Genomic DNA, 24,715 nt, shown 5'->3' with positions numbered 1-24,715 from the left:
TGCTTTCTAGTTCTTCAGAAATTCATTTCAGCAATTTAACAGATATGAATTAATATTTACATAAATCAGAGAGAGAGAGAGAGAGAGAGAGAGAGCCTCTGAGTCTTTAGTCCTGCTTATAACTTAATCTAGCACTAAGAATATCCCTGCAGAAGCATTACAAAGACTGGACTTTAACATTGACAATTCAATTTTGCAGAGTAAATAAAAAAAAAGTGTGTTCACAGATTAGAATGGAATTAAATTAATCTTTATTCATTGTAACTAGGTTGAAACATCTGTCTGTAGAGCGTGCAGTCTCTACAACAAAAAGCTGCATGTTTTACAGTATCATTTCCTATTTATTTATTTATTTTTGTTGTTGTTCTGGTGTAGTACTTATGCTAATCATTGCATTTGAGATGTTTAGTTTTACCAAATGAACAAAGCAGACCTGTTCTTTTCAATATTAGCTCTTTGAAAATGAAAACAGAAAAAAATATATGTTTTAATGAGTTCAAATTCTGACACAAAAAGAATTTTATTGCCATATTTATTATTTATATCTTGCTCTGTTTATTTATTACATTTTTACATGTTCTTATTAGGTTTCATTTGTGTGCAGCAGTTCAACAGATTCAACAAATTTAACAATTCTATGATCCTGTGATTAATTATCCATAATGTAATAGCAGTATATGGGCACACAATAGAAGGAGTGGAGAGAGTGAATAAGGATAAAGGCAGCAGTCTACATCACTGAGCTATGAAACAAAATCTGTGAAGGAAAACAGTGCAAATTTCCTTAAAAGTCAAGCAGGTAGTATATATTAGCCTCAAGAAAATTTTTATTTCATGGCTGACTGTCATACAGCTGTGATGATCCAACCTTCTGAACTGAGCTGGAATACTGGGGAGGCATTTGCACGTAGATGAACTACTCCTGAACAATTTCCCAATTCATTCTTTCCCATGTATGAATTTCTACCAGCCTCCCATGACTTCATTTTTATCTGTTGGGATTTCTGAAAAGTCCCGATTGTTTCAATGGAGTTCTTTAATATTTCTTAGTAAATTGCGTTTGCTTTTCTGCATGACTGGGGAATATTTTCAGTGAAGAGAATGGAATTTTCTACCTACCCTCGTAGTTTTCATAAACCTACCTTGTAAAAATGTTAAGGAGAAATTTACGATTTAGCAACCGGATCTCATTATTTAAAACTTCTGCCTTGTTCTACCTCTTTCACTGAAAGCAATAATACTAACTTTTTAAAAACTTTATGGGACCACAATTAAAATACTCAAATAGAAATACTATGTTTTTTCCTTTTGATGTAGATTGTTTTAGGTTATATTACTTAAAAATATTAAAGGGGGACATCAGAATTTTGTACATGTATATATATAATATACTCCAAAATATGGGATAATAAAACTGATGAATCATGGAATGGCTTGATTTGGAAAGGACCCTAGAGATCATCTAGTTCCAACCCCTCTGCCATGAAAAGAGGTGCTTATTAGACTTATCGAAAATTACTTGTTTGTGGAGAGGAGGGAGCTGAGGATGGACTATAAGCAAGCCCATATTTAAGTGAGAAAATAGAATGATTTTTAAAACAAATATCCATGCACCTGAACATTTACTTACCATTGTTTTTTGAATACTGTTTTATAAACTTGAATATGCCTTATATTTTTGAGCTTTTAGATATAAAAATGAGTTGAATCACTTTCAACTTTTCAAATATTCACTTAAGTGCAAAAATCATACACCTTTCTGATTTCTAATGATTGGCATCCCAGCTGGCATAATCCTACTCAGTCAGCTCATTTGTCAGAAACCAAAGGAAGAACTTGTGGTTTTAAACAGCATTTACAAATGGCGCTATATAAATAAAACAAATTATATATTACCTGTTCTCTGGACATATGTATTCAGTAACTCAAAAATCTAATACTTGATATATTTGTCATTGTTCTTGTTTTTAATAGATGTATAAACAGTACCTGTACCCAGGGGAATGGACAGCCTGTGACAAAAACAATCCGATGATAACACTGGTCCCTATTTATCTATGAGGAAGAAACAGAGTAATATTAAGGCTTTCTGTCAAACTCTGCAAGAATGTAGGAACTTCCTTGGCTTTTATTAATCTTTTATTTCTTTCAAGATGGGTCTCAAAGGGGAAGTTAGCTCCTTGATATGAAGAAAATTAAATAAAAACATCAAGAAATCCTTCAATGGATTCTGAATAAAATGAATACCTTATTTGTTCAGATGTCCTTGACAATCAGTCATTTCATACAATTCAATTTCACTTCAAGCTGGGTTATAAAAACACTCTAAAACTATCTGAAGAGATAAAAAAACTTTTACCAGGAAAAACAAACAAACAAACAAAAAAAAACATTTCACTAACTGCTTTTATAATGCATTAGAAGCTTTGAGGAATTATTTAATAACACTTAACAAATAATAAACAGGGTGCTAAAATGGATCCTTGCAGGCATGGGTGCTGATTGAGAGCAGTAAAGTATTTTGATTAATAAAAATAACAGAAAACATCCTCAAATTTAAGAAATAGAAACCTAGGTGGTATAAAACATAATGTTTGATAGCATAAATCACATATTTGAAATTCACACTTTTTAATTCCTTTTTTTTTTTTAATTTTTCTTGAAAATATGTTAACTTTAACATTATTACTGTACAGGAGAGAATTAAGTAGTTCTTCATTTTATCTCTGTGTATATTGCCTAGTGTTTTTGCTACAGTGGAATTTCCAGAAAGAAAGGAAACCTGTACAGTCTCAGACATCAGAGGACACTTTCTACTGTGTTCCATTACAGCAAGTTAGTTTAGTGCTCAGCTGAGGTTGGTGTACCTGACCAGATATATTGTGATATAACTGAATGCAGAGATTAGCCTTCACAATTTTTTTCCATGTCATTATAGTTCCATGAACTGAATCATGTCAGTCCTAATTCTATTGATTTTGAAGAGACTCTTCATGTAGTTAATAGTCTTGCATAGTCATAGATAGTATGGATATCTAGGCATTAAGGATATTCATCTCTGCTTTTCTGTGATGGAATGGGTTCTGAGTGTGCTTATTCAGGTTGAACTCTAGAATATGTTATTTGAATATGTTATTAGTATCATCTGCAAACATACTTAGTAAGCATTTTAGTCCTGCATCCAAATCAGTTTTAAAAACATTAAAGAGAACTGACTCAATTTTAGGAGGGTTCCATTTTAAGTCAGTGATCCTCCTGAGTCTTTTCCAACTTGGAATGTTCTAAGAATATTCTAAGAATATAGCTTATATTTGAATCGAGCAAATCTCTAAAAGCAGTGCAAGACTGTCAGGGAATTTTGGGAACTCCTCATAACACTCCAGGTCTGAACTTGAACTTGAAAGGATCCCACTCTGATTTTTTTCAAGCAGATCCAAATTCTCTGGTAAAAACCCATTTGAACTCCAGTGATACAGAGACAATGATAGGACTGACAGACATCAAAGTATAAAATGGGAATTGTATACTCCCCCTTTCCAGGGGAAGGTTGGTAAAATAACCTGTTCACTACTCCTGTAGTGAACATGTTGTTTCTCCCCTAAAATTGTAGTGAGTTATTTTTATGGTGAGTCATTGTGTAACTGAAAATAAAAGACTTCACACAATCTCTGTTTTTCTCTAATGAAAAATATATTTACATATACTTCATGGGATACAAGCATTTTGAAGAAACATTCTTATCTGTTTCATTCTGGTTCTTGTACCTAGATCCTGCTGCAAGGTTGCCAAAAATAATAGGAAGGAAGTCATAGCATATTAAAAAAAAAAAAAAAAAGGAAAAGAAAAGAAAACAAGGACATACATATAGTAGCATAAGGGAATTATGTCTTTCCATTCAGAGTTCACGTTTGTTACAGCCAACCCCAGTGGTCCTTCCACGTAAAACTATAAGTGAAAATCTGTAAGTAGGGAGGAAATTTTATAACCCTTTTCAAAGTTTTATATTGATTGTACCATGGCTCAATCACATTATCAAAGAAACGCAGAAGTTCAAAGATTCTCTTTGCAAAAGATTTGGTCTAAAAAAAGCAGAGAGAAAATATGCTGGGATCGTCTTTTGACAATATAAATGTGCTGAAACCAGGAGAACATCTCAAGAGCAACAGGGGAAAAGATTAGGTCCCAGTGTTCAATGCAGAACAAAAACTCTTATATTGTGAAAAAGTTTGCTTTGTGTTTAGTTTTCTTTGAGCTCTGTTATGGTAACTTCATTCAAGGAGTTTTAATTGCTAAGTTTTCCCACTACTTTATAGAAATTTTGTCTCCTGGAAATGAAGTTGTTGTTTTTAATTAGCTAATGTAATTTAAGATTCTAGACTTGTACCATCTTGCACGCTTTCTGCAGTCATGTAGCTTTGTTTTGCTTCTCCTCCTGATGATTTATGAAACTATTACATAAATGAAAGAGTTAACTGATACAAATGCATAGTACAGTCAGAAGCATAAAATAAATGAACTGGAGAAATAAATGTTCCTCTCAATTCAACTCAGGATTAGGAATGATGTTACATGGAACTGTAGTTTTTAAGATTTCATTCAGAAGTGTGTGGGCAATGTTTTAATTAATGGTGACTAAATTAAAATTTGTGCAAATTGATAACAAAAATAATCTTAATAGTTGCAAATTTTTGTGAATAGATTTTGTGAGACTGACCTGGATAAATGGGAAGTGGTTGAGTCACCATCCCTGGAGGTCTTTAAAAGACATTTAGATGTAGAGCTTAGTGATACGGTATAGCGGAGGACTTGTTAGTGTTAGGTCAGAGGTTGGACTAGGTGACCTTGGAGGTCTCTTCCAACCTAAATGATTCTGTGACTCTGTGATTCTGTGACTCTGTGAATAGCAGGCAATCGGAAAGAAGGAAAAATAAATATTGGCCAGAGATGTCTGGGGGGAAAAAAAATTTAAAAAATCAACAACTTATTTCTTATGCCAAGTTCAGCACAGTCTCCTCCCGGATAAAAATGAAATGGAACAGAAAAATAGCAGTGATACTTTTGGCTTCCTGTTGACTTCCATTCTTAGGACTCATGCAAGAAAACACATTGTCTAGTGAAATGGAGTCCTGTTATTTCTTGGTGTGTGTGGCTGCTAAGAAATATTATTCTTACACATGGCCAATGGAAACGTTCAGGTTTTCAAGTTTTCATACATCTACATATGCACAAATCTTTGTAGGGGAATGTTGTATACAAGATGCCCTCCCTCATCTCTGAATGTCCAGAGGACGAAGTTTGATTTCATCCAGCTCCAACTGTGCTGGGTTTAGCAGGAGAGCTTAGATGCTATATTACATATACATAAGAAATTTGATGGGTTGAAGTCTAAGTTTTGACTTAATAAAGACTTTCCTAAACAGAGGAGAAGAAAGAAAAGACAACCATCTTGGTCATTGTTAGTGCTTGATTTTTCAAACGCACATAAATAGAAATCTCCCCAGCCTAAGCTGTAAATTAGAAACTTTGGCCTTTTGTTTGGAACTGGAAAAAGTATCGCTACTCCCCTCAGTGCTTATTCTGTGTTTATCTCATTGATTTTGTGTCCTTAGTGTCCTTGCTTCCCGCTGGCTTCAGTGTCCGTCCTTTTAGTCATAACACATCCACTTGTAATTGAAAATAAAGTGTTCTTAGTTGTATTCTCTCTTTAAGAGAGAGAGAAATCTCTGATATATGTATGACACGAGTAAAATAATTAATTTTTAAAAGTGTTTCATGATCACAGAATCAGAGAATCACAGAATTATCTAGGTTGGAAGAGACCTCCAAGATCACCTAGTCCAACCTCTGACCTAACACTAACAAGTCCTCCACTATACCATATCACTAAGCGCTACATCTAAATGTCTTTTAAAGACCTCCAGGGATGGTGACTCAACCACTTCCCTGGGCAGCCTATTCCAATGCCTACCAACCCTTTCAGTAAAGAAGTTCTTCCTAATATCCAACCTAAACCTCCCCTGGCGCAACTTTAGCCTATTCCCCCTCATCCTGTCACCAGGCACGTGGGAGAATAGACCAACCCCCACCTCACTACAGCCTCCCTTAAGGTACCTGTAGAGTGTGATAAGACACCCCCGAGCCTCCTCTTTTCCAGGCTGAACAATCGGGAATCTTATTTCTAGAAAGGGCTTTCTAGACAGAGTTCAGAGGGTAGCTGCTGGAGAATTGAAACAGACTGTAAAGACTTTAAAGTGGGAATAGTAAAGTTTTGTTTAAGCTTTAGTTAAACATTTTTTTTCATTAAATGTGATCTTCTTCTATGTATATACCTCCATAATTAGATATATATAAACATCTTAGCTCCCAATTGTAGACTGAATTACTAAATCCCAGAAGCTGAGTTACTGAACTTCCTTTGCTATTTGGACAGATTCTAATAAAGGCTTCTTTCTATCCTGTGATATCTGTTGGGAAGTTCTCTTGGAGTAATGTATGGAAACATTGTAGGTACATTAGTGTTTAGTGCATTGCAGAACAGAATTTCACATGAAAATTTTTACGACTTTTCAAAAGAGATCAAAAAAGATCTCTAAGTGGAACGAATATTGTGGATAATTATCATAAAACAATCATTCCCACAGTAAATTTTTAGAGGTTTACTGCATGTGCAGTATATAGAATAAGATCAATGGTAGGTGAGTCAATAAATTCTTCACAATGCGCTGAAAAATTCCACCGCAGTCAGGATGTAATGATGGGTATCATCATTATATTTGAATTAATTCAGTTTATACTATGATTTTATTGTCATTGTAAATGACCGTATTCAAAGCTTTCTTTCCCAAATAAAAATATGGAGACATTTAAAAGTACAGATCTTTGGGGAAATTGCTAAATATTCCTTTGTCAACAAAAGACGACAATGGACAACCCTAGTTTGCATCACATTATTAATAGGAGATTATTGATAGGACAAGAAATCATACCTGAGCATTGCTGCAGCAGTTTCTTAACCAAAACCTTCTTGGTTTTGGATAAAGATTCACCCAATATATCAGAATTACAATGTGTTAAGAAACACATCTTCTGACCTGTAAAGTTATTAGAAAATTCTTAGGGATTCCTCAGGAAGTTTACCAGAAATTGCTAGGAACACCCAAACAAGTAAGAATAGCAATAGTTTTGTGATTAAAGTACTATTTCAACTGTAAGAGACACAGATTAACATTCCTACACCATTTGACTAAGATCAGGAACCTCACCCAAACCTCTCAGGCAAATACTCTTAACCACTGAGTTGTGGAGTTTGTATCTTTTGCTAGTAAATAATGGTAAGTATAAATCTGTGCTTTCTCCTGAGTATAGGAGTTCTTTGGGTTTCATTTTCTCCCTAACACTCTGATGACATTATATTCTTACATTCTTTTCTAGCTACCACCTTAAAAGTTTATCAGCCATTTATTCAAGTGTCCCCTGTAACCTGGTCCATTCAAAATAAGTTTCTGAAGTAAGTTAAAGAGCTATTACTTAAGGAGTTTGAAACAAGCCCAAATCATTTTAGCTGAAAGCATTTAAGGGACCATTATAGAAGCTTATGCTCTGGGAGTTTCAAGAGTGTAGTTAGGACCTGGAAGATTAATGGAATAGAAGCATTAGCCTCTACACATCTGAGGTAAGGTGATGTGATGATTCTCAGCAGTTTGATTTTTTTTCCCCATGAAGACAAAAAGTGTATTGGTGTGGATACAGTTATAGACTCACAATTTTTCTGCACTCTTCATTTAAGCTTCTAAGTCATGGACGGGCAGACAAAAAGAAGAGGCAGAGCAGTCCTTTTTAAAATGGTAATGACTGATGTCCTGTCTGTAGGTCGTTCAGTTGTGCTTAGCTATAGAAAGGACTAACAATGAGAAACTCATCTTGCTACTTTATTCCTTTCTCCATTTCCATTAAATGGCCCACAGGGAATAATGTAAATGGTTTTAGCTGTAGTAATGTCTGTAAATGTTTGCAATTCTGTTACAACTATTCGTGTGGTATGTGAACACCTCACAATCAATGTTTATCACATTACTGTGATTTAATGAATTATGTCATCTCTAGTTTTTTGATGCAGACAACAGTGTATCCAAGGGTTCATAGGATGCTTTGGGTAGAAGATGCTTAAACTCAAGTCATAGATTTGCAGCTAAGCCAGAACAACTTGTTAAAAATAAACTTGATTTATTGTTGTTTTTGGTTTTTTTTTAGATTTTTCCTTATATTAGTTGGAGAATATTTAATAATTACTCTGTGATAATTGCATCATTGTAAAACATATCTGAAAGAGGGAATAGGGAAGTCATCTCTTCTATAAATATTAAGCTCCATTTCTGCCTGTGTGACTAACATACCATTCATTTTAGCAAGATCAAGCTGTGCTTAGTACAGGGATATGTTCAGTTGTTTAAATTGGTGTCTTTTCAGTAATTGTAGATATAATAGAAAGATCATTAGTGTTTCAGTCCAACCTCATCGGGCCAGGAAAGACCCTGGCTGGACAACAATATAGAGTGCTCTCATTCAGTGCACACTGACAAGGCAGAAACCTGGAGACTGGGAAATGCCAGGGAAGATGACTTGTCTCCAAATGAAGGCCAGGGATAAGATGTACTTGTAAACTAACCAGTCTAAGGAAGACTGAATCACTGAGGACACTTCTAGGAAGGCAAGAGGTGGAAGATTTTCACAAAGGAGGTGTTTTCATGGGAAGGCAGACATGGGAGCATGAGAAGAGCTCCTTGTTCCTCTGTTGTGCTCAGATCATGTGATCTCTGTGATTTGTTAGGACTTTGAAAATCGTATGTTAAGTTTTTATTCTGTTGATCAATTTTATTTATTGCTGTATTTCATGCTTGATAAATGGAAATAAAAAATGTCAGAGGGAATTTTTTATGGCCTTAACCAAATATTGAAAGAGAGTCATGCATACATCTGAGAGATTGATTCTAATGCACATAGCTCAAGCCCTCAATATTTCTTGGAAGTTCAGGTTCCTTTTAGCACCTGATGCAAATGAACAAAAATCCTGAGAAAAAGCACATGAGGATTATTTTACTGTTACTGACTGATAGTGACCAAAACAGAAATTGGGAAAGTTAAAGAGCCTGGAGGTACACCAGTCATAGCAAAGCAATTATAATGTAACATGGGAAGGTAAGGCCTTGATTATTTCCTTAAAGTCTATGCAAATGTAATGGCCTCCTTGGTCTCAAAGATCATAAGTTATAAGGATGAAAAATATCCGTTTGCAATAATAGACTTTTGTTTCCTAATTTTCGCAAGGAGCATTGATAACATGGGGACACCAAGCAATCACTTTGTAATTTTTCTGCATTCTTTTGCCAGTTGCTGCAGGCATGTTGCTTGCTAATGTAACAATAACCCAGAAGAACAGCATGTAGTACAAAATATTAGCAGATCATTTCATTAGGAATATGAAATGATGACATGACTTGCAAAGAGCATTCAATAGTTGTATAGATTGTACCTACTAAAGGGAGTTAAGTTAAAAACATAAGAACTGAAACATAATACTGTCCTTTAGATGTGTTCATAAGTACTGTACTATTTTAAGGGCATGAATAATTTAATTCTATTTTAAGATGCATTTTTCAGGAATAAAAAAGGCAAATATTTAATAGCATGTGACAATTTAACAAAATTATTTTTAGGAACAGTCTTACACTAAAGCAGTTTAAAAAAAATCATCAAAGCAGAAAACATCTGAGTGAGTCTGTACAGTTAACAGTTGGCAGAGTGGCAGAGGCTTAAAGGGAACTGAGGATACTCCTTAAAAAGAGTATAATGCTATATTATTTGAGCTAAATGAATTATTTTCAGCAGTGTTTACAAGAGAACTTGAGGTTCCCATAACTGAAATTTCAACAGAGGAAATTTTACATGAAATATAGACAAATAATAATAAATCACCATGACTAAACACATACAGTAGTTTTAAAGAAACCAGGATATACCATTTTCCTTTGCTTAGCATCAGATTTAGAGGATGAACAGGTAGAAACTCTATGATTCTATGAAATAAAATGTATTTTTTTTAAATAGGACTTTAGAAATATCCAAGGAGTAAGGGAGCCTGAATTTTATAGGAAATGTTTTGACAGAAAATACATTAAAAGTGCAATTAGTAGAATCATAGAATCATAGAACGGTTTGAGTTGGAAGAGAGTTTAAAGATCATGTACTTCCAACCCCCCTGCCATAGACAGGAACACCTCCCACTAGACCAGGTTGCTCAAAGCCCCAGCCAATCTGGCCTTGAACAATTCCAGGGATGGTGCATCCACTGCTTCCCTAGGCGACCTGTTCCACTGCCTCACCACTCCCTGAGTGAAGAATTCCTTCCTTATACCCAACCTAAACCAACCCTCTTTTAGTTTAAAACTGTTTCCTCTTGACCAATGACTACACTCCCTGACAAAGAGTCTCTCCACACCTTTCCTGTAGGCTCCCTTTAAGTAATGGAAAGTTTCTGTTTCCCCAGAGCCTTCTTTTTTTTTTAGGCTAAATGAACCCAAGTTTCTCAGCTTTTCTTCATAACAGAGGTGCTCCAGCCCTCTGATCATGTTTGTGGCCCCCTCTGGACCCACTCAAACAGATCAGTGTCTTTCTTATATTGAGGGCCCCGGAACTCAATGCAGTACTCAATGTGGAATCTCATAAGAATGGAGATGCTCCTTGACATGCTAGCCGTGCTTCTTTTGAAGCAGCCCAGGATACGGTTGGCTTATTGTGTTGCAAGTGTACATTGCCAGCTCTTGTTGAGCTTCTCATCCACCAACAGTCCTTCTCCTCCCCCATGTCCTTCTCCTCAGGTCTTCTGTCAATCCACTCATCACCCAGGCTGTGTTTGTGCTTGGGATTCCACTGACCCAGGTGCAGGACCTTGCACTTGGCCTTGTTGAACCTCATGAAGCTGTCATGAGCCCACCACTCAAGCCTATCTGGGTTCCTCTGGACGGCACCTCTTCCCTCCAGCATGTGACCATGCTGCTCAGCTTGGTGTCATTGACAAATGTGCTGAGGGTGCACACAATACAACTGTTCATGTCACCAACAAAGATGTTAAATAATACCAGTAGGTATGATCCTGTGTATCCCATAACCATACAGTAATCTTACCATATATCCATATACCATGAACATGGCTTTTAAAGAGGGAGATTAGTATACAACCTCAGTTTCTGTACAACATTTCTGAAGAGTCAGGGACAGTATGAATCAGTGAATAGGAGAATCAGCTAATGGTTTGTGTTGGAAAAGACCTTAAAAGTCACCTAATTATAAGCCCCCTGCCATGGGCAGGGACACCTCCCACTAGACCAGGTTGCCCAAAGCCCCATTCAACCTGGCCTTGAATGCTTCCAAGGGATGGGGCATCCACAGCTTCTCTGGGCAATCTGTGACAGGGCCTCATCACCCCCACAGTAAAGAATTTCTTTCTTTATCTAATTTAAATCTACCCTCTTTTACTTTAAAACCATTAGTCTTTGTCCGATCTCTACAATCCCTGACAGAGTCCCTCTCCTGCTTTCTTGTAGTCCCCTTTTAGATACTGGAAGTCCACTGTAAGGTCTCCCCAAAGCCTTCTCTTCTCCAGGCTGAACAACCCCAATTCCCTCAGCTTGTCTTTATGGGAGAGGTGCTCCAGCTCCCTAATCATCTTCGTGGCCCTCCTCTGGACTTGTTTTAATACAACAAACAAAACAAGAAAAATCTGTGATATAAAGATCCACAGTTTCCATATTGGCATGTTGTTTTCACCTCCCATCTCAAAGTGGCAGGTAATTTGAAACGGCATAACACGGTCACTAGGAATGATCTCAAGTTTACCAAAGTTTCTATGTGAGGAAGGATTAATAATCTAGGATTTTTCAGTCTGTAAAAGACACAACTAACAGGGAATATGACAAATGTCTTATAAATTCACGAATGACTCAGATGAATCAGAAACTGGTATTCATAAGTGTACTCATACACACAAAGTCAGGAAACAGTAAAAGAAGTCACAAGGAGCATAATTAAATTATGAAATTTATCAACACAGTATGAGCCAGTGGGGACATTCTTTTATGACAGATTAGGCTAGGAATGACTTCAGTTTAGGCTAGGGAAAATGTTAATTGACTAAATTCGGGTGATGTCCTGACTCTATTTGAATACCCAGAACACAAAGATTATTATTTTTATTTTTTTCTACAAAAGAAAAAAGCAAAACCTTTTAAGCTCAAATGACAGAACTGTTTCAGAATGTGCCTTTTCATTCAAGGGTCAGTATTTCAGTCAGTATTTCTCAAGGAGTTCATGAAACAATGTCAAAACATTGATTTGGCCATGATTTTGAGGAAAAATACGTTGCAATTATATGTAATACTTGCATAGTTATGATTTTTTTTTAAAGAAATCTACTGTTACTTACAGACACGTTATTCACTGAATAACGTTCTTTTGATTTGACACATTTAGGTCTTCTAACTAAGCTTTAGCCCCTAAAGACATACATGTTTAGATGTATATGCATTCTCACCCCGAAATAAACATTTTATTTTTTCTATGAAAAGAAGGCAAAGCTGTTTACCATTCAGCATTTTACATATATGTTTTTTTATTCTCACAGTTTGTAGGTTGATTTTCTTTCTGTCTCTGCATGCTGGTGTTCTCTCAGCTGTAAATCTTATATTCCCTTACTTCCATGTTCCTGCTTATGCTTCTTTATTTTCTCTTGCAAAAGATATCTCTTCTCCTTTCTTTTTCTCTTTAAGTCTTAGTCGCTGGCTCTGGAATTATTTGGAGAATCTTGACTGATTTTTATAGATTTAGACTAGATTTGTCTTGTTGCCAGTGTATCCACAGCTCAGATTCTATCCATTTTTCCTCATCCAAAAATCTGAATAATACACGCTTTCTTTAATGTAGCTGCTGAGTATCGCTTACCCCAGCAGCCCATCCTGTCTGACAGAACAGAGTTGTTGGCATCATATATTCTTTTCCTTCCATTCACACCATGATATTTCTTCTCTCTAAGACACATCAAATAAAAACCTTCTCATCTCACCTTACATAACCTGTCTCCTTCCCCTGCTCATTTCTAATTTTCTAAACTCTTGCAGTTCTCCAAACTGTCAATCACTCCACAGCAAATTCTTCATAACTCTGTTGATGGCAATGTTTATATTTTCCACATCCCTGAATGTTTTTCTCATTGTGTACCAAACATGTTGTCTTGATTAAATTAATCATTTTCCATATTAAAAGGACCGTTGAAAATTAAGTGACTAAATAATTGAACTTTATGTGTTTCTACATATCTGTATTTGCGTCTGCGCACATGAATGCTTTTACTTTGCTGAGTTTTTCTTGCTGATCTTGGAAGGTCCTCAGTTGAACAGAACATATTATATGTATATTTCTTTGTTATAATTGTCACTGCACTGATAAATAAATCTTTGGTCTAGGAAAATTCTCATCCTTCTTAAATCTTTCAAAATGTAAATATGAACCTGTGCTTGAGAAATATTTTTTTTTCTTAAACTTGCTGTAGTGCTGCTGGTAGTCCTGAAGAGCATTTTAAAATATGTACTAGATCTGAGTAGAGCAAATCAGGTGAACTGAGGCTATCTCCATCAATTACTAGGTTTACTGCTGGGCAGGTTTAAAAAGCAATCCACAGTTCTGTGATAATCTCATATATGGAAAAGTGGTGATATTTCATATTTTAAACATTCCTTATTTTCCAGGTGTGATGGGGGAATATGAACCAAAAATTGAAGTCCATTTTCCTTACACAGTTACAGCAGCAAAGGGAACTACCGTTAAGATGGAGTGTTTTGCGCTTGGCAAGTAAGTCCAGATTCTTTTATAATTAGACATCATTGTTTAAGATGTGACATGCCTAATTTGTGGCTTCATTATTTTGCTGGATTTCGTTTTCACAGACAGCCCTTACTGTACACTCAAAGTAACCAATTGACTAAGTAGCCACTTAAGAATTCCCTGCCCAACCATTTATGTGAACAGCAATTCAGTTAAGTTAAAAGACTGTCAAAATGAAAAGTAGTGTTCTCACAAACAAAAAAAGTTTTTACATTGAAAATTTTATCACATTCACCTATTTATTAACTGTGATAATTTTTAATCAGTAAATTCCATTTTTGTCTGCCAAAATATCATAGTTGGAGAATAAATGGGATGAGCACCTTTTTTTTTTTTTTTTTTTTCCCAACTGCATTATTTTTGAAGATATACTATGAAGATAAGAGCACAAAGGTCTAAATATGTTCTAGCACACTCTGTGGAACTGGCATTTCTCTAATTTCCACCTGACCTAATAGCACTACTAGAGAACAGGTGTTTCATATTCATGTCAAGTGGTTTTTTTATATGTTTATTGATGAATGGGTTTAGGGACAGAAAGGTTTTAGAAATACTTCTTTGCTGTTTCATACAAATTAACTAAGGAGTGAAATGATCCCCGTATACTATTCAGATCACAGAATATAAAATGGAACTGATAACATCTTGATTTTTTTGTGGAAGTTAGTATTATTATCGTTGTAAAGAGTAAGTGTGGCAAGGGTAGTGTACAGTCAGAAATAAATAGTAATTCTGTTGATTCAGAGAGTTCGTTTTTGCCTCTTTATATGTATGTAGCTTAAAAAAGGTGTTCCATCATTGACATTTCATTACAGATATATAAACAAATACAAAAAGTATATTTTTAAAAGTATATATATCATAAAATTCTGTGATGTGTTTACGTTGAAAGAAATCTCACTGTATTGAATTCCTTTCTATTTCTTTTTATAATGGTGTTCCTTTTGTTCATTTTTCCCCCTAGTCATGCTGCTCAGTATCATTTATCCTGCTTGGTTTTCTAGTTCTTAGCTTATTAGGGCACATACAGGTTCCTCACAGGCTGGCTTGGATTAAGAAACAGTGGGAAGTTTTCGCTTTGTAAAATTAGTAGTGAAATTTCACAACTCGGTTATTCTAGGGCATGGGATACTGCCCCATGGCATGGGTACTGTATCCTTCAAGTCTTCTTTCTTACTTACCCAAGTAGGAACAAAGCTTCAGAAGAAAGGAATTTTAAAGCAATACACCATTTTCCTGGGGATCACCACTCCACCTTGCTCAGAAAGTCTGATTTTCCAGACCAACCTGTCAAAGCCTGTCTTCACGACTTGAGAGTGGAGAAGAAAAAAAAATATATATATGTATTTATAGTCACTGTTCTTTCTTTTTTTTCTTTTCTTTCTTTTTTTATTTTATTTTTTTTCCTTTTTGGTTCAGGTTTTTCCCTTAATAGTTCCTATTTACTACCTGGATGAGTTTTATCTTTAACTTGCTTCCCTTCTTGCCTGTTTCTCCTGACAAACCAAAATTATGTGACCAACATCCAGGTAATCTCAATGACCAGGTCAGCAGAAAGTATTCATAAACAATTACAGAGAATTCTTTAAAAAATAAAAAATAAAAAATTATATCTATTTAGACCCAGTGACACTGAAGGAGACACAGGCTATAGCTCAATCAGTCCAAACAAAATGTAGGAGACCGTAGCCTACATGCAGGGGGCCATCGGGCAGTGACAGTAGTGTTTTTTTGCAAATTCATGCTCTACATAAATGTTAGCAGTAGTTGAGAAAGCAAATACAAGGGGAGAACTTGTGTAGGGTCTTATGTTTTAAGAGAAGCAAAGAGGTATTTGAAACCAATAAAAGGAGAGATTAGCTGAGATGCTAAAATAAGTGAGGAAGACAGCTGCTCTGTAGAGGCAGGTGGCTCCAGACTCTCTCCTGTCAGCAATGCTAACTAGTTTTCTGCCAGGTCAGTATTGGCAACAAGGCCCTTTGAGACTCCTGGCTATGGCTGGAGCAGTAACCAACATGTTGTTTTTTTCCCCCTCTTGTTGGAAGTACAGTTGCAGGCAGATTCCTCCTCAACTGTCACTTTCCAACAAAGAGGAGGAAAGCCAACTGTTGTCCTTCACAATGACTGCTGACAGACAAGAAAAGCAGCTATTAATATTTTCCATCACCAGCACCTCAAGATTTAGTAAACTCTCTCAAAGAGTCAGTCACTATTCAAACTGCCACAAAATAAAGGTGACAGTTGACAGGAAAATCTTCAATCAGCATATTTCTAGGTTCATATTTGGAGCTAACCTTTAACAACAAAACAAAACAAAACAAAACCACCTGATCCATAAGAGAATTTTAGGTTATCCAATAAGTTGACCTCATTTGCTGCTATTACAAGCAACTACTTTTACCATACATACTCCTTATCTTCTTTTTGCAGCCATTAATCAAGCCAGCTGAATTGAAATTGCTTTCAACCTGATATGGTCATAATTACATGAATGGCATTTCAGGCCTCATTTGAAACCTGGAGGCTGAGGTGGAAGGTGGAAATGCATCAGATTCCTTGCTCATTTTTATTGCTTTCACTTCCATCTGCATCTGTTATTCCCGATAGCTTGTACAGATATTTTCTGGTTCTTGAGCCAGGGGTATTCATTACCAAATTGAATCAGCAGCTAATTTAGTTTTTATTTATCTTTCTGAAATTTGGAGTTTTGAATTCTTATTGTAATTAAAATTATAGTTATTGCAGTCTCAAAATCAATATGCTGCTGTTTTTCTCATGCTTTAATTTAGCTGCTCTCAAGCACTGTTATCTTCTACCTATGTAATTGTGACAATGACAGCCATTCTAGAAAGATTTCTTGAACCAGGCATTTCAGAGATATTCCAGAGAAAGCCTAGTCTTTGGTTACAGATTAATAATTTATTAATAGTGTTTATTTAGAATTGCTAGTCACCATGGCTGTAGAAATTAAATAAACTGGAGCTGCGCAGCTTTTGTCTCCAAACCAACTTAATTTCTTGACAGACAGAAATTGTCTGAAAAGGATTTTATTCTAACTCAAGCAATATGTTATAATTACAAGTAAAAATATTATGTTACAAATACCACTTATAAATATATTTGTTATTTCTAAAGAATTCAAAGTAATACAGAAGTGAAATATCTCAAAATCATGTTATTTACATTATATACAGGTAATACTGCCTAATACAGCATCACTCATTGGCTAAGAAATCACTGCATTTATTCACGATTTACTGTTGAGGTATAAGAAAAGACATAACAGACAGAAAAGTCCAAAATAAAATTTACTGTTATATATGAGTGTGCATTTTGCAGTTTAGTGATATTTAGTGTTTTGTGCTGGGTTTTTGTGCCATCCCACTTTTGTTGAAAGGTTGTTCTTATATATAGAATTACTCATATCCACAGAAAACTTGTGTTTTGATTATGTCTACGTTTCATATATATCTGTAGCACACAGATTCAATTACGTTATTTTAATTAGGAACACCTGAATTTTCATTTCTTTCCTAACAAGGCAGAGGATTTTTTTTTTTTTAATAAAAATAAAATAAAAAACCCTCTTGCAATAACAAAGTCTTAACATCTATTTTTTGAACTTTTTGTAAGGACACAACAACATATTTTTAATTTACATAACTGCTAAATCCTGATCAAGATTTAGATTAAGTATTGTTAGATTAAATTAAAATAATAATAATAATAATAGAAAAGATCTACTTTAAATCTTACTGAATGGAAGAATTCAAAACTACTTTTTTTTTCATAACTGTTTTTTTTTCATAACCTGTGGTATGCTAATATTTGCTATTGAGTCACCCGATTTTCACTGACTATATCTTGTTATTTAAAAAGACAAGAAAATTTTTGATGAAGAAAATATATAATGAGCTTATTGTTAATAAGATTCTCATTTGTAGTCCAGATACTGCCGGTTCTCTAACAAATCCATCATTCCAATGCTAACTTAAGCTTATTATGTAAATCAGAAAGACAAATCATGGCCTTATCCTTTGTGTAGGTTGTGGTAAAGACCATGATTTTCCTCACTAACACTCTTGCACAAATCATAGTATTCCTGCTCCAGAAACACAATTTCTCTGGTTTCTGTCGCAGCAGGCTGCCATTTGCACTTTTTCTCAAGTATTACAAAATTTGCCTCCAAGAACATTCAGAGGGAACCAGTTAATTCTTTCATTTCTCATTTCCTCTTTCCTCAAAAGGAAGAATTCTGATGACATCATTTTTCTTCCCATTAGAAAGATGTGAAAGTCATAATGCTGAAAGGTAAAAGGACTTTAAAATCTGTCCTCACCACATGACATGTTCAGTGATGACATGCTTGCAGTGACCACAGTCAAAGCATTCTTCAGTTTAACAGTTCCTGGCTTTGGAGTATATTTATCTCAGAAGTACTTTTAATGTTATTATTTTGACATTGGACTTAAAATAGAGAGTTGATGGTGTTTTTTAAAAATAAAGTGTTTATTAAAACAAAAATAAAATAAATTGAAAAATCACAGAATTAAGAGGTTTTCACAGCTCAGACAATGATATAGTCCAAGCTAGCATGAAGAGCTGAATGCTATGCCCCTGTTCAACAATCAAAAAGCCTTGCCCTCAAAGGAAAGCAGCTCAAGGGAAAAAAAAATAAAAAAAGTGTCACATATATTGCTCTTTTTCCTTTTTATTTTTTTAGATTGTATTTGGATTGTATTCTGTTTTCAGTTTCAAATAAACTGAATTTCTAAACTTTACATCTAAACACACTTTTTTCACACAGATATTTCTAATGTCAAATTGTGTCCCATGCACTCACCTTATATATACCTCACTCCTCAACCTTTTCCTCATTGTGATTTGGCCATGCAACATAACAGACAAACATTCTATTTTGTTCTCCATACAAACCTCACACATCATTGGTTTTCTGGCTTCAGCCAGGAAATAAAATACATTTTGTATTATGATAGTGCCAAAATCCAATTTTGAATGAGTATTCATACTTTATTTCTTATTAGAACAAATTAGAGGACATGGGCTATACCTGTACTTACAGGTTTTCAATGTTTTCAATCTTCGCATTTCAAATAGGCTTCCTGGGCCACACAGACAGCCAAAAGGATTGTTTGTAACAAAAGAAAGAAAAAAAATATTTATGTATCCTTTTTCCACTATGGCCATTTTTTAACCATGTAGACCAGCGGACAGAGATTTTAATCAAAAGAATCAATAGAGAACCATTCTTGATATCATTTTTTCTTACATCCCATACACTTGTTTTTCTGTATTTTTGAGAGTGTTTCATGCTTGTGCTATTTCTGTACAATAGTAACATCTACACAGTATGTCAATATTCTTTATAAATGTTATCTTAGTTCACTTTACTAATGTATAGACCATGTCCTTATTGAAAAATAATCTTAAAGATAAGAATAAAGTAGAGATATTGACTTCTTTTTATTACATTTGTTATGATGAGGTTGTTATGATAGAAACATTGTTCATGCTGTTATAGGCAATGTTGCTTTAATTGTAAACTCTATTGTAAACTCTATTTTGAAGAGCTTTATAGCTCAGTCATAAACATTCATCTGTAATATGGCCTGCAAGAACTCAGCTGATAGTCCATTTTAAAATTTTGCTTTTTAAAAGAGATAAAACAAAAATGAGGTAAAATTACATATGTTTAAGGCACAAAACTGAATGAAATTTTGTGAATTATAATCCAGGAAATATTGTAAAGTGTTCTCCTGAAATAATTCACTTTTGGAATAAATTCTGGTTTGCAAATATCCCACAGTTTTAAATCCATTGAATGTTGAATTTTATCACCTAGATTTGACTTTTTAACTGATTTTTCTAATAGTTCTTCATGCTTTAATTAAAATTGTATTATTTATGTCATTATCAGTATTTTCATTATACAGTATGTACAGAAAGCTTACTGAAGATTTTACAATATGCAGACATAAATGCAAAATGTGTTTGAATAGGTGAATGCAATATCTAAGCAAAGATCAGAGTGATGATATAAAATCTATATGATCTGCTGGAGTGGATTTGACTGGAACCATGAAACATTTGCATGAAGTATCTGCAGAAGTTAAGTTATTTCTGCTTGAGTCACTGATTAAGAAAATGACATAGAATAATGGCTATAAGGAAGGCTAACTATTGCATATCTTTTTGTAGGTGTAAAAAGATAGACTTTGCAAGTCCACATGTTAAAAGGATGGTTCTGTGAGATCTGGTTAGCAAAAGGTGTTATGAGGATGAGAGAAATTTCAGAAAAGAAGAAAGGCACTCAAGAAGTACATCTTTGGTCAAAGGTTTTATAGTGTTTGGTTCCTTTCCTTTCTTTTCTTTCTTTTTTTATTTTTTATTTTTTTTTTTCATTTTTTCTTTGAAATTTAACTATATATATGATTTCTTGCAGGAACACAAAATTAGAACAGAAAATAATCTGACAGTAGTGAGTCACAGATCCAGGCTGCAGAGTACTCTGGCTAACATGTTCATCTGGTCTTCCAACATAGGTGAACAGAATCTTGCAGTATTGCCACATGTTGTTTCTTAATTGCAAAGGACAAAATTTAACCCTCTCTGCTATTCATATTTGTAAAATATTCCTTTTCCTTTCAGTCCACCAGTTAAAACTGTGTTCCAGGCCTTTTATATCTTTCTCCCTGACTTGCATCCTTCTGTTGTCTGATCTTGACAAATCCAATATGACCTTGTTTGTATTCATCCAGAATGTTGCAGAACTGGTATTCATGTGTTATCTGTAGATAACAGTGTTCTTTGTGGGTTCATACTCAGCAGGAAGCATCTCCGCATTTAAAATGTCAAGAGAAGCAGAAGAAAGCAGCCTGTAGCCTGACCTCTTCACACCAATCCAGTATAACAAAAGGTCCTGTGAGAATTTCTATTCTTATGACCAAATTATTTGCTGACATAAATCTCCTTACTATGACACCTTCCATTCCAGCCCTGGTATTATGCTAAGGAATTACAAACCTAACGCACTAATCACAGTTTAAAGCAAACTTGAAGTTAATCTCTGCTAACTGTACTAGGCTGCATCCCAGGATCATTGAGATGAGTGAAAGGTCAAGGTGAAAAACAGCAGCTGAATATTCATAGAATCATAGAATCATGAAATGGTTTGGGTTGGAAGAAACCCTTAAAGATCATCTTCTCCACCCACCCCTGCCATAGGTAGGGACATCTTTCAATAGATGAGGTTGCTCAAAGTCCAATCCAACCTGGCCTTAAACACTTCCTGCAACAGGGCATAAACAACTTCTCTGAGCAATCTGTTCAAGCTTATTACTATCCTCATCTTCAAAATTTTTTCTTATATCCAGTCTAAATCTATCCTCCTTCAGTTGAAAACCACTGCCCCTTGTCCTACCACTAAAGGCCTTTGTAAAGTCTCCATCCTTCTTTTGAGCCCTCTTTAGGCAAAATAAGGTCTACCTTAACTCTACCATAACTCTTTTCTTCAGGCTGAACAATCCCAACTCTTTCAGCCTTCTTCACGAGAGAGGTGTTCCAGTCCTTCAATGACTTTTTGTGTCCCTCCTCTGGATGCACTCTAACAGATCCATGTCTTTCTTGTATTGACAGACCCAGAACTAGATACAGTACACCAGGTGGGGTCCCACAAGAGCAGAGTAGAGGGGGAGAATTCTCATCTTGACTTTCTGGCCATGTGCCTTTTTAGGTAGCCCAGTATATGATCAGCTTTCTCAGCTGAAAGCACACATTGCCAACTCATATGTGACTTTTAATCTACCAGTATCCCCAAATCATCCTCTGCAGGGCTGTTCTTAATCCATTAATCACTCAGACTCTACCGATATTGGGAATTGCCCCCAGTCCACATGCAGGACCATGTAGTTGGCATTGTTGAGCTTCATAATGTTCATATGGGCCCACCTCTCAAGGCTGTCTAAGTCCATCTGGTATCCCTTCCCTCTAACATATAACTCTTATTTCCCTCTAAAATATTAACTCATATTAACACCACTCAGCCCGCTGTCATCTGCAACTTTCTGAAGGTTCACTCAATCCCACTGTCTATGTCAGTAATGAAGATACTAAATAGTACTGGTCCCAGCAAAGACACTTGAGGTACACCACAAATCACTAGTTTCTGCTTGGACATGGAGCCATTGACTAGAACCTTTGGGTTTTATCATCCAGCCAATTCTTTCCATCAAGCTATATCTCTACAACTTAGAGGCAAGAATGTTGAGGACTGTATCAAAGGCCTTACAGATGTCCAGATAGAATGATATCAGTAGCTCTTCCCTTGTCCACTGATGCAGTTACTCCTTCTTAGAAGGTCACTACATTAGTCAGGCATGATTTGCCCTTGGTGAAGCCATGTTGTCTGTCTTTAATCACCTTCCTGTCTTCCACATGTTTCAACATAACTTCCAGGATGATCTGTTTATAGAGGAAAAACATGGGAATGTAACATGGTTATACAATGATACTAGTATTTGTGATACAAAGCAAGCTTCACCGTTTTTAGAGCCAAATATGACAATTCTGATGGCCATTTGTTTGCAGTATTCCATCAGATCTTTATGGTGTGCTGGCAGACAGAGACATAGCTCAGAAATGTTCTCCAAAGTGGAATGGCCTTTCACCCACAGGAGCTGCTTGTCTTTGGACATTGTCTTTCAGAAGATTAAGCCTCCTTGTATTTTTCCATGAACATGAAACAGTCCTTGTCTCTTCCTACAACAATGGTGACACAGAGATACTTTGATATTACAGGTTACCTGAGTCTACATTCAGAACATTTGGTGCACATTAACAGGTCTCATTTCCACTGACTCCTGTGATAATACTGCATATATTGTTATCCTCTACACAGGAACTGCTGGCAAAACAAAGTGTGAAAGTGCACGATGAATCCCTGCACTGATAAGTGAAGGATGGAGGACTGAGGAATACTAACAAGTTTTTAATATACAATTTGCAAGTGAATTGAAAGCTAATTTTGGCTTGTCTTTTAAATGTATTATGGTACTCACAATTTAATGACATGCCAAGATCCCTGGTTTACATTTAATGGAACAAATCGTTCTAGATGTTATAGATCAGATGCCTTGCTGGAACTAAGGATTCAAATATTCAGTGTTTTTCCTACAAATAGGAGAAATACCAGGGGAACAAAATCTAAGAATCTAAGCACTGTGAAATATTAAGCAAATCATAATGTAGAACTCCGCAGGCAGCAATTTGCCATCACCCTCAAAAACAATTCTTAAAATGGTATCTTATTTTTCATCTACAGGTCACAGAGCTGTAAAAATGTCAGTTTCCTTTTTTTAAAACATGGAAATTGTGGCACAAAGTATTAAAATAAAATGATTTGCCAATCAAGCTACAGGATAGAGAGAAAAGCTGGTATTGAAATATATGTTTCTAAGTCCCATGCTTAGCAAATCATGCTCCTTCATGCCTATTCACACCACTTCTCACTTTAGGAAGTAGATTTTGTTAATTCTATCAGATGCCAAATCTAGAAGCTGTGAAGTTCTAGAAGCTTCAAGTTCTCTGATAGCAAAACAATCCCAAGAGGGAAATTAACATACACAGTAGAACATCATTTGTCAGTATTATAGATAGGGATGTCCTTACCTCTGGAGATAAATTTGTGATGAGAGGAAGGAACCGTTTTGAATGTGAACATGGCATCTTCAAGCTCAGTTTGTTTATTTAAGACAGAAACAGATCCAGTATTTGTTTCCTTCCATAGTACATGTTGTTTATGTCAAATAAATCTAAGACTTTCATCAATTTAAAGTTCATTTTTACTTCATACTGAAAAAGAATTTATGTCATAAGGTGCTACAGTAGGATTGGATTTTGTTCCTATTTTTTCAAGCTAGATTGATTTCTACCCTTCTTTGAGTAGATTTGCTGTTGCATAGACTTTATAATGCTGTTACAAGTATTGCAATCATTCATAGTAATGTAATAAACATTCTTTGTTAAATCTCAGGTAGCACTCCCAGGTCTCTTTCTGTCTCAGTCTGACTAAATGCTTCATACTTACATCTGGAAATTTAGAGTTAATTGCTTTTATCGTATGACATAGGGAAATTTGAAAAAATCAGCCCTGGCAAACTGCAAGTCCCCATCAGTAAGACATAAATCCTGAAGAAGCAATATTACCAGTCCCCTATCTTTCTCTCTGAGCATTGTCAAAGAAAACTTGTAAATGTAACTAAAAACTTTGGTAATTTAGACGGTTTTGATTTAGGTTTAAAGATGGAGGAGAATTTTTGCAGATGTTTACTTGTAACTTCTACACAGAGAAATCTGCCTCCTTCCGTTTGCATTCTGAACTTACTATCCAGAAGTGCATATGCAGGCTTTCTCTCTGTGTCAAAACTGAGACGATCAGAAGGAAAACGAAAAATCTTGCAATCATCAGTAGTAGTTCCTCATAATTACAATTGACATTACTTGTTCAGGATTTCCCGTAAAGAAATAAATGCATATATTATTACGTGGTACAAAACCTTAAACCCAGCACTTTCAGAAATCATCTATCTTCACTGTGTTCACAATCTTCACACTCCATTGCTGATCAGCAGATTCAAAGCCATCTTACACACCCTGGATTCTAGATATACATGTGATGTTCCCTTGTGTCATAATTGGTGGTAGACTTGTTGTTTCTGCAAGGCAATGAAAGGCAAGGCAAGACTCATGTTTCAGTCCTCTGGAA

At 35.4% G+C, this 24,715-nt stretch overlaps 1 protein-coding gene across 3 annotated transcripts in view; it reads left to right on the top strand.

Moving 5' to 3' along the window:
* The window catches only part of CNTN5 (contactin 5), a 670,764-nt gene that overhangs the window by 495,469 nt on the left and 150,580 nt on the right, over positions 1 to 24,715 (top strand). For all 3 annotated transcript variants that reach the window (XM_040544184.1, XM_040544185.1, XM_040544186.1), the window contains one exon: positions 13,797 to 13,899. In XM_040544184.1, the coding sequence (XP_040400118.1) occupies positions 13,797 to 13,899 (103 nt within the window). The remainder of the gene's footprint in view (positions 1 to 13,796; positions 13,900 to 24,715) is intronic.

Source organism: Cygnus olor, chromosome 1 (genome assembly GCF_009769625.2).
Source record: "Cygnus olor isolate bCygOlo1 chromosome 1, bCygOlo1.pri.v2, whole genome shotgun sequence".
NCBI lineage: Eukaryota > Metazoa > Chordata > Aves > Anseriformes > Anatidae > Cygnus > Cygnus olor.
This window is presented reverse-complemented; position numbering and strand designations above follow the sequence as displayed.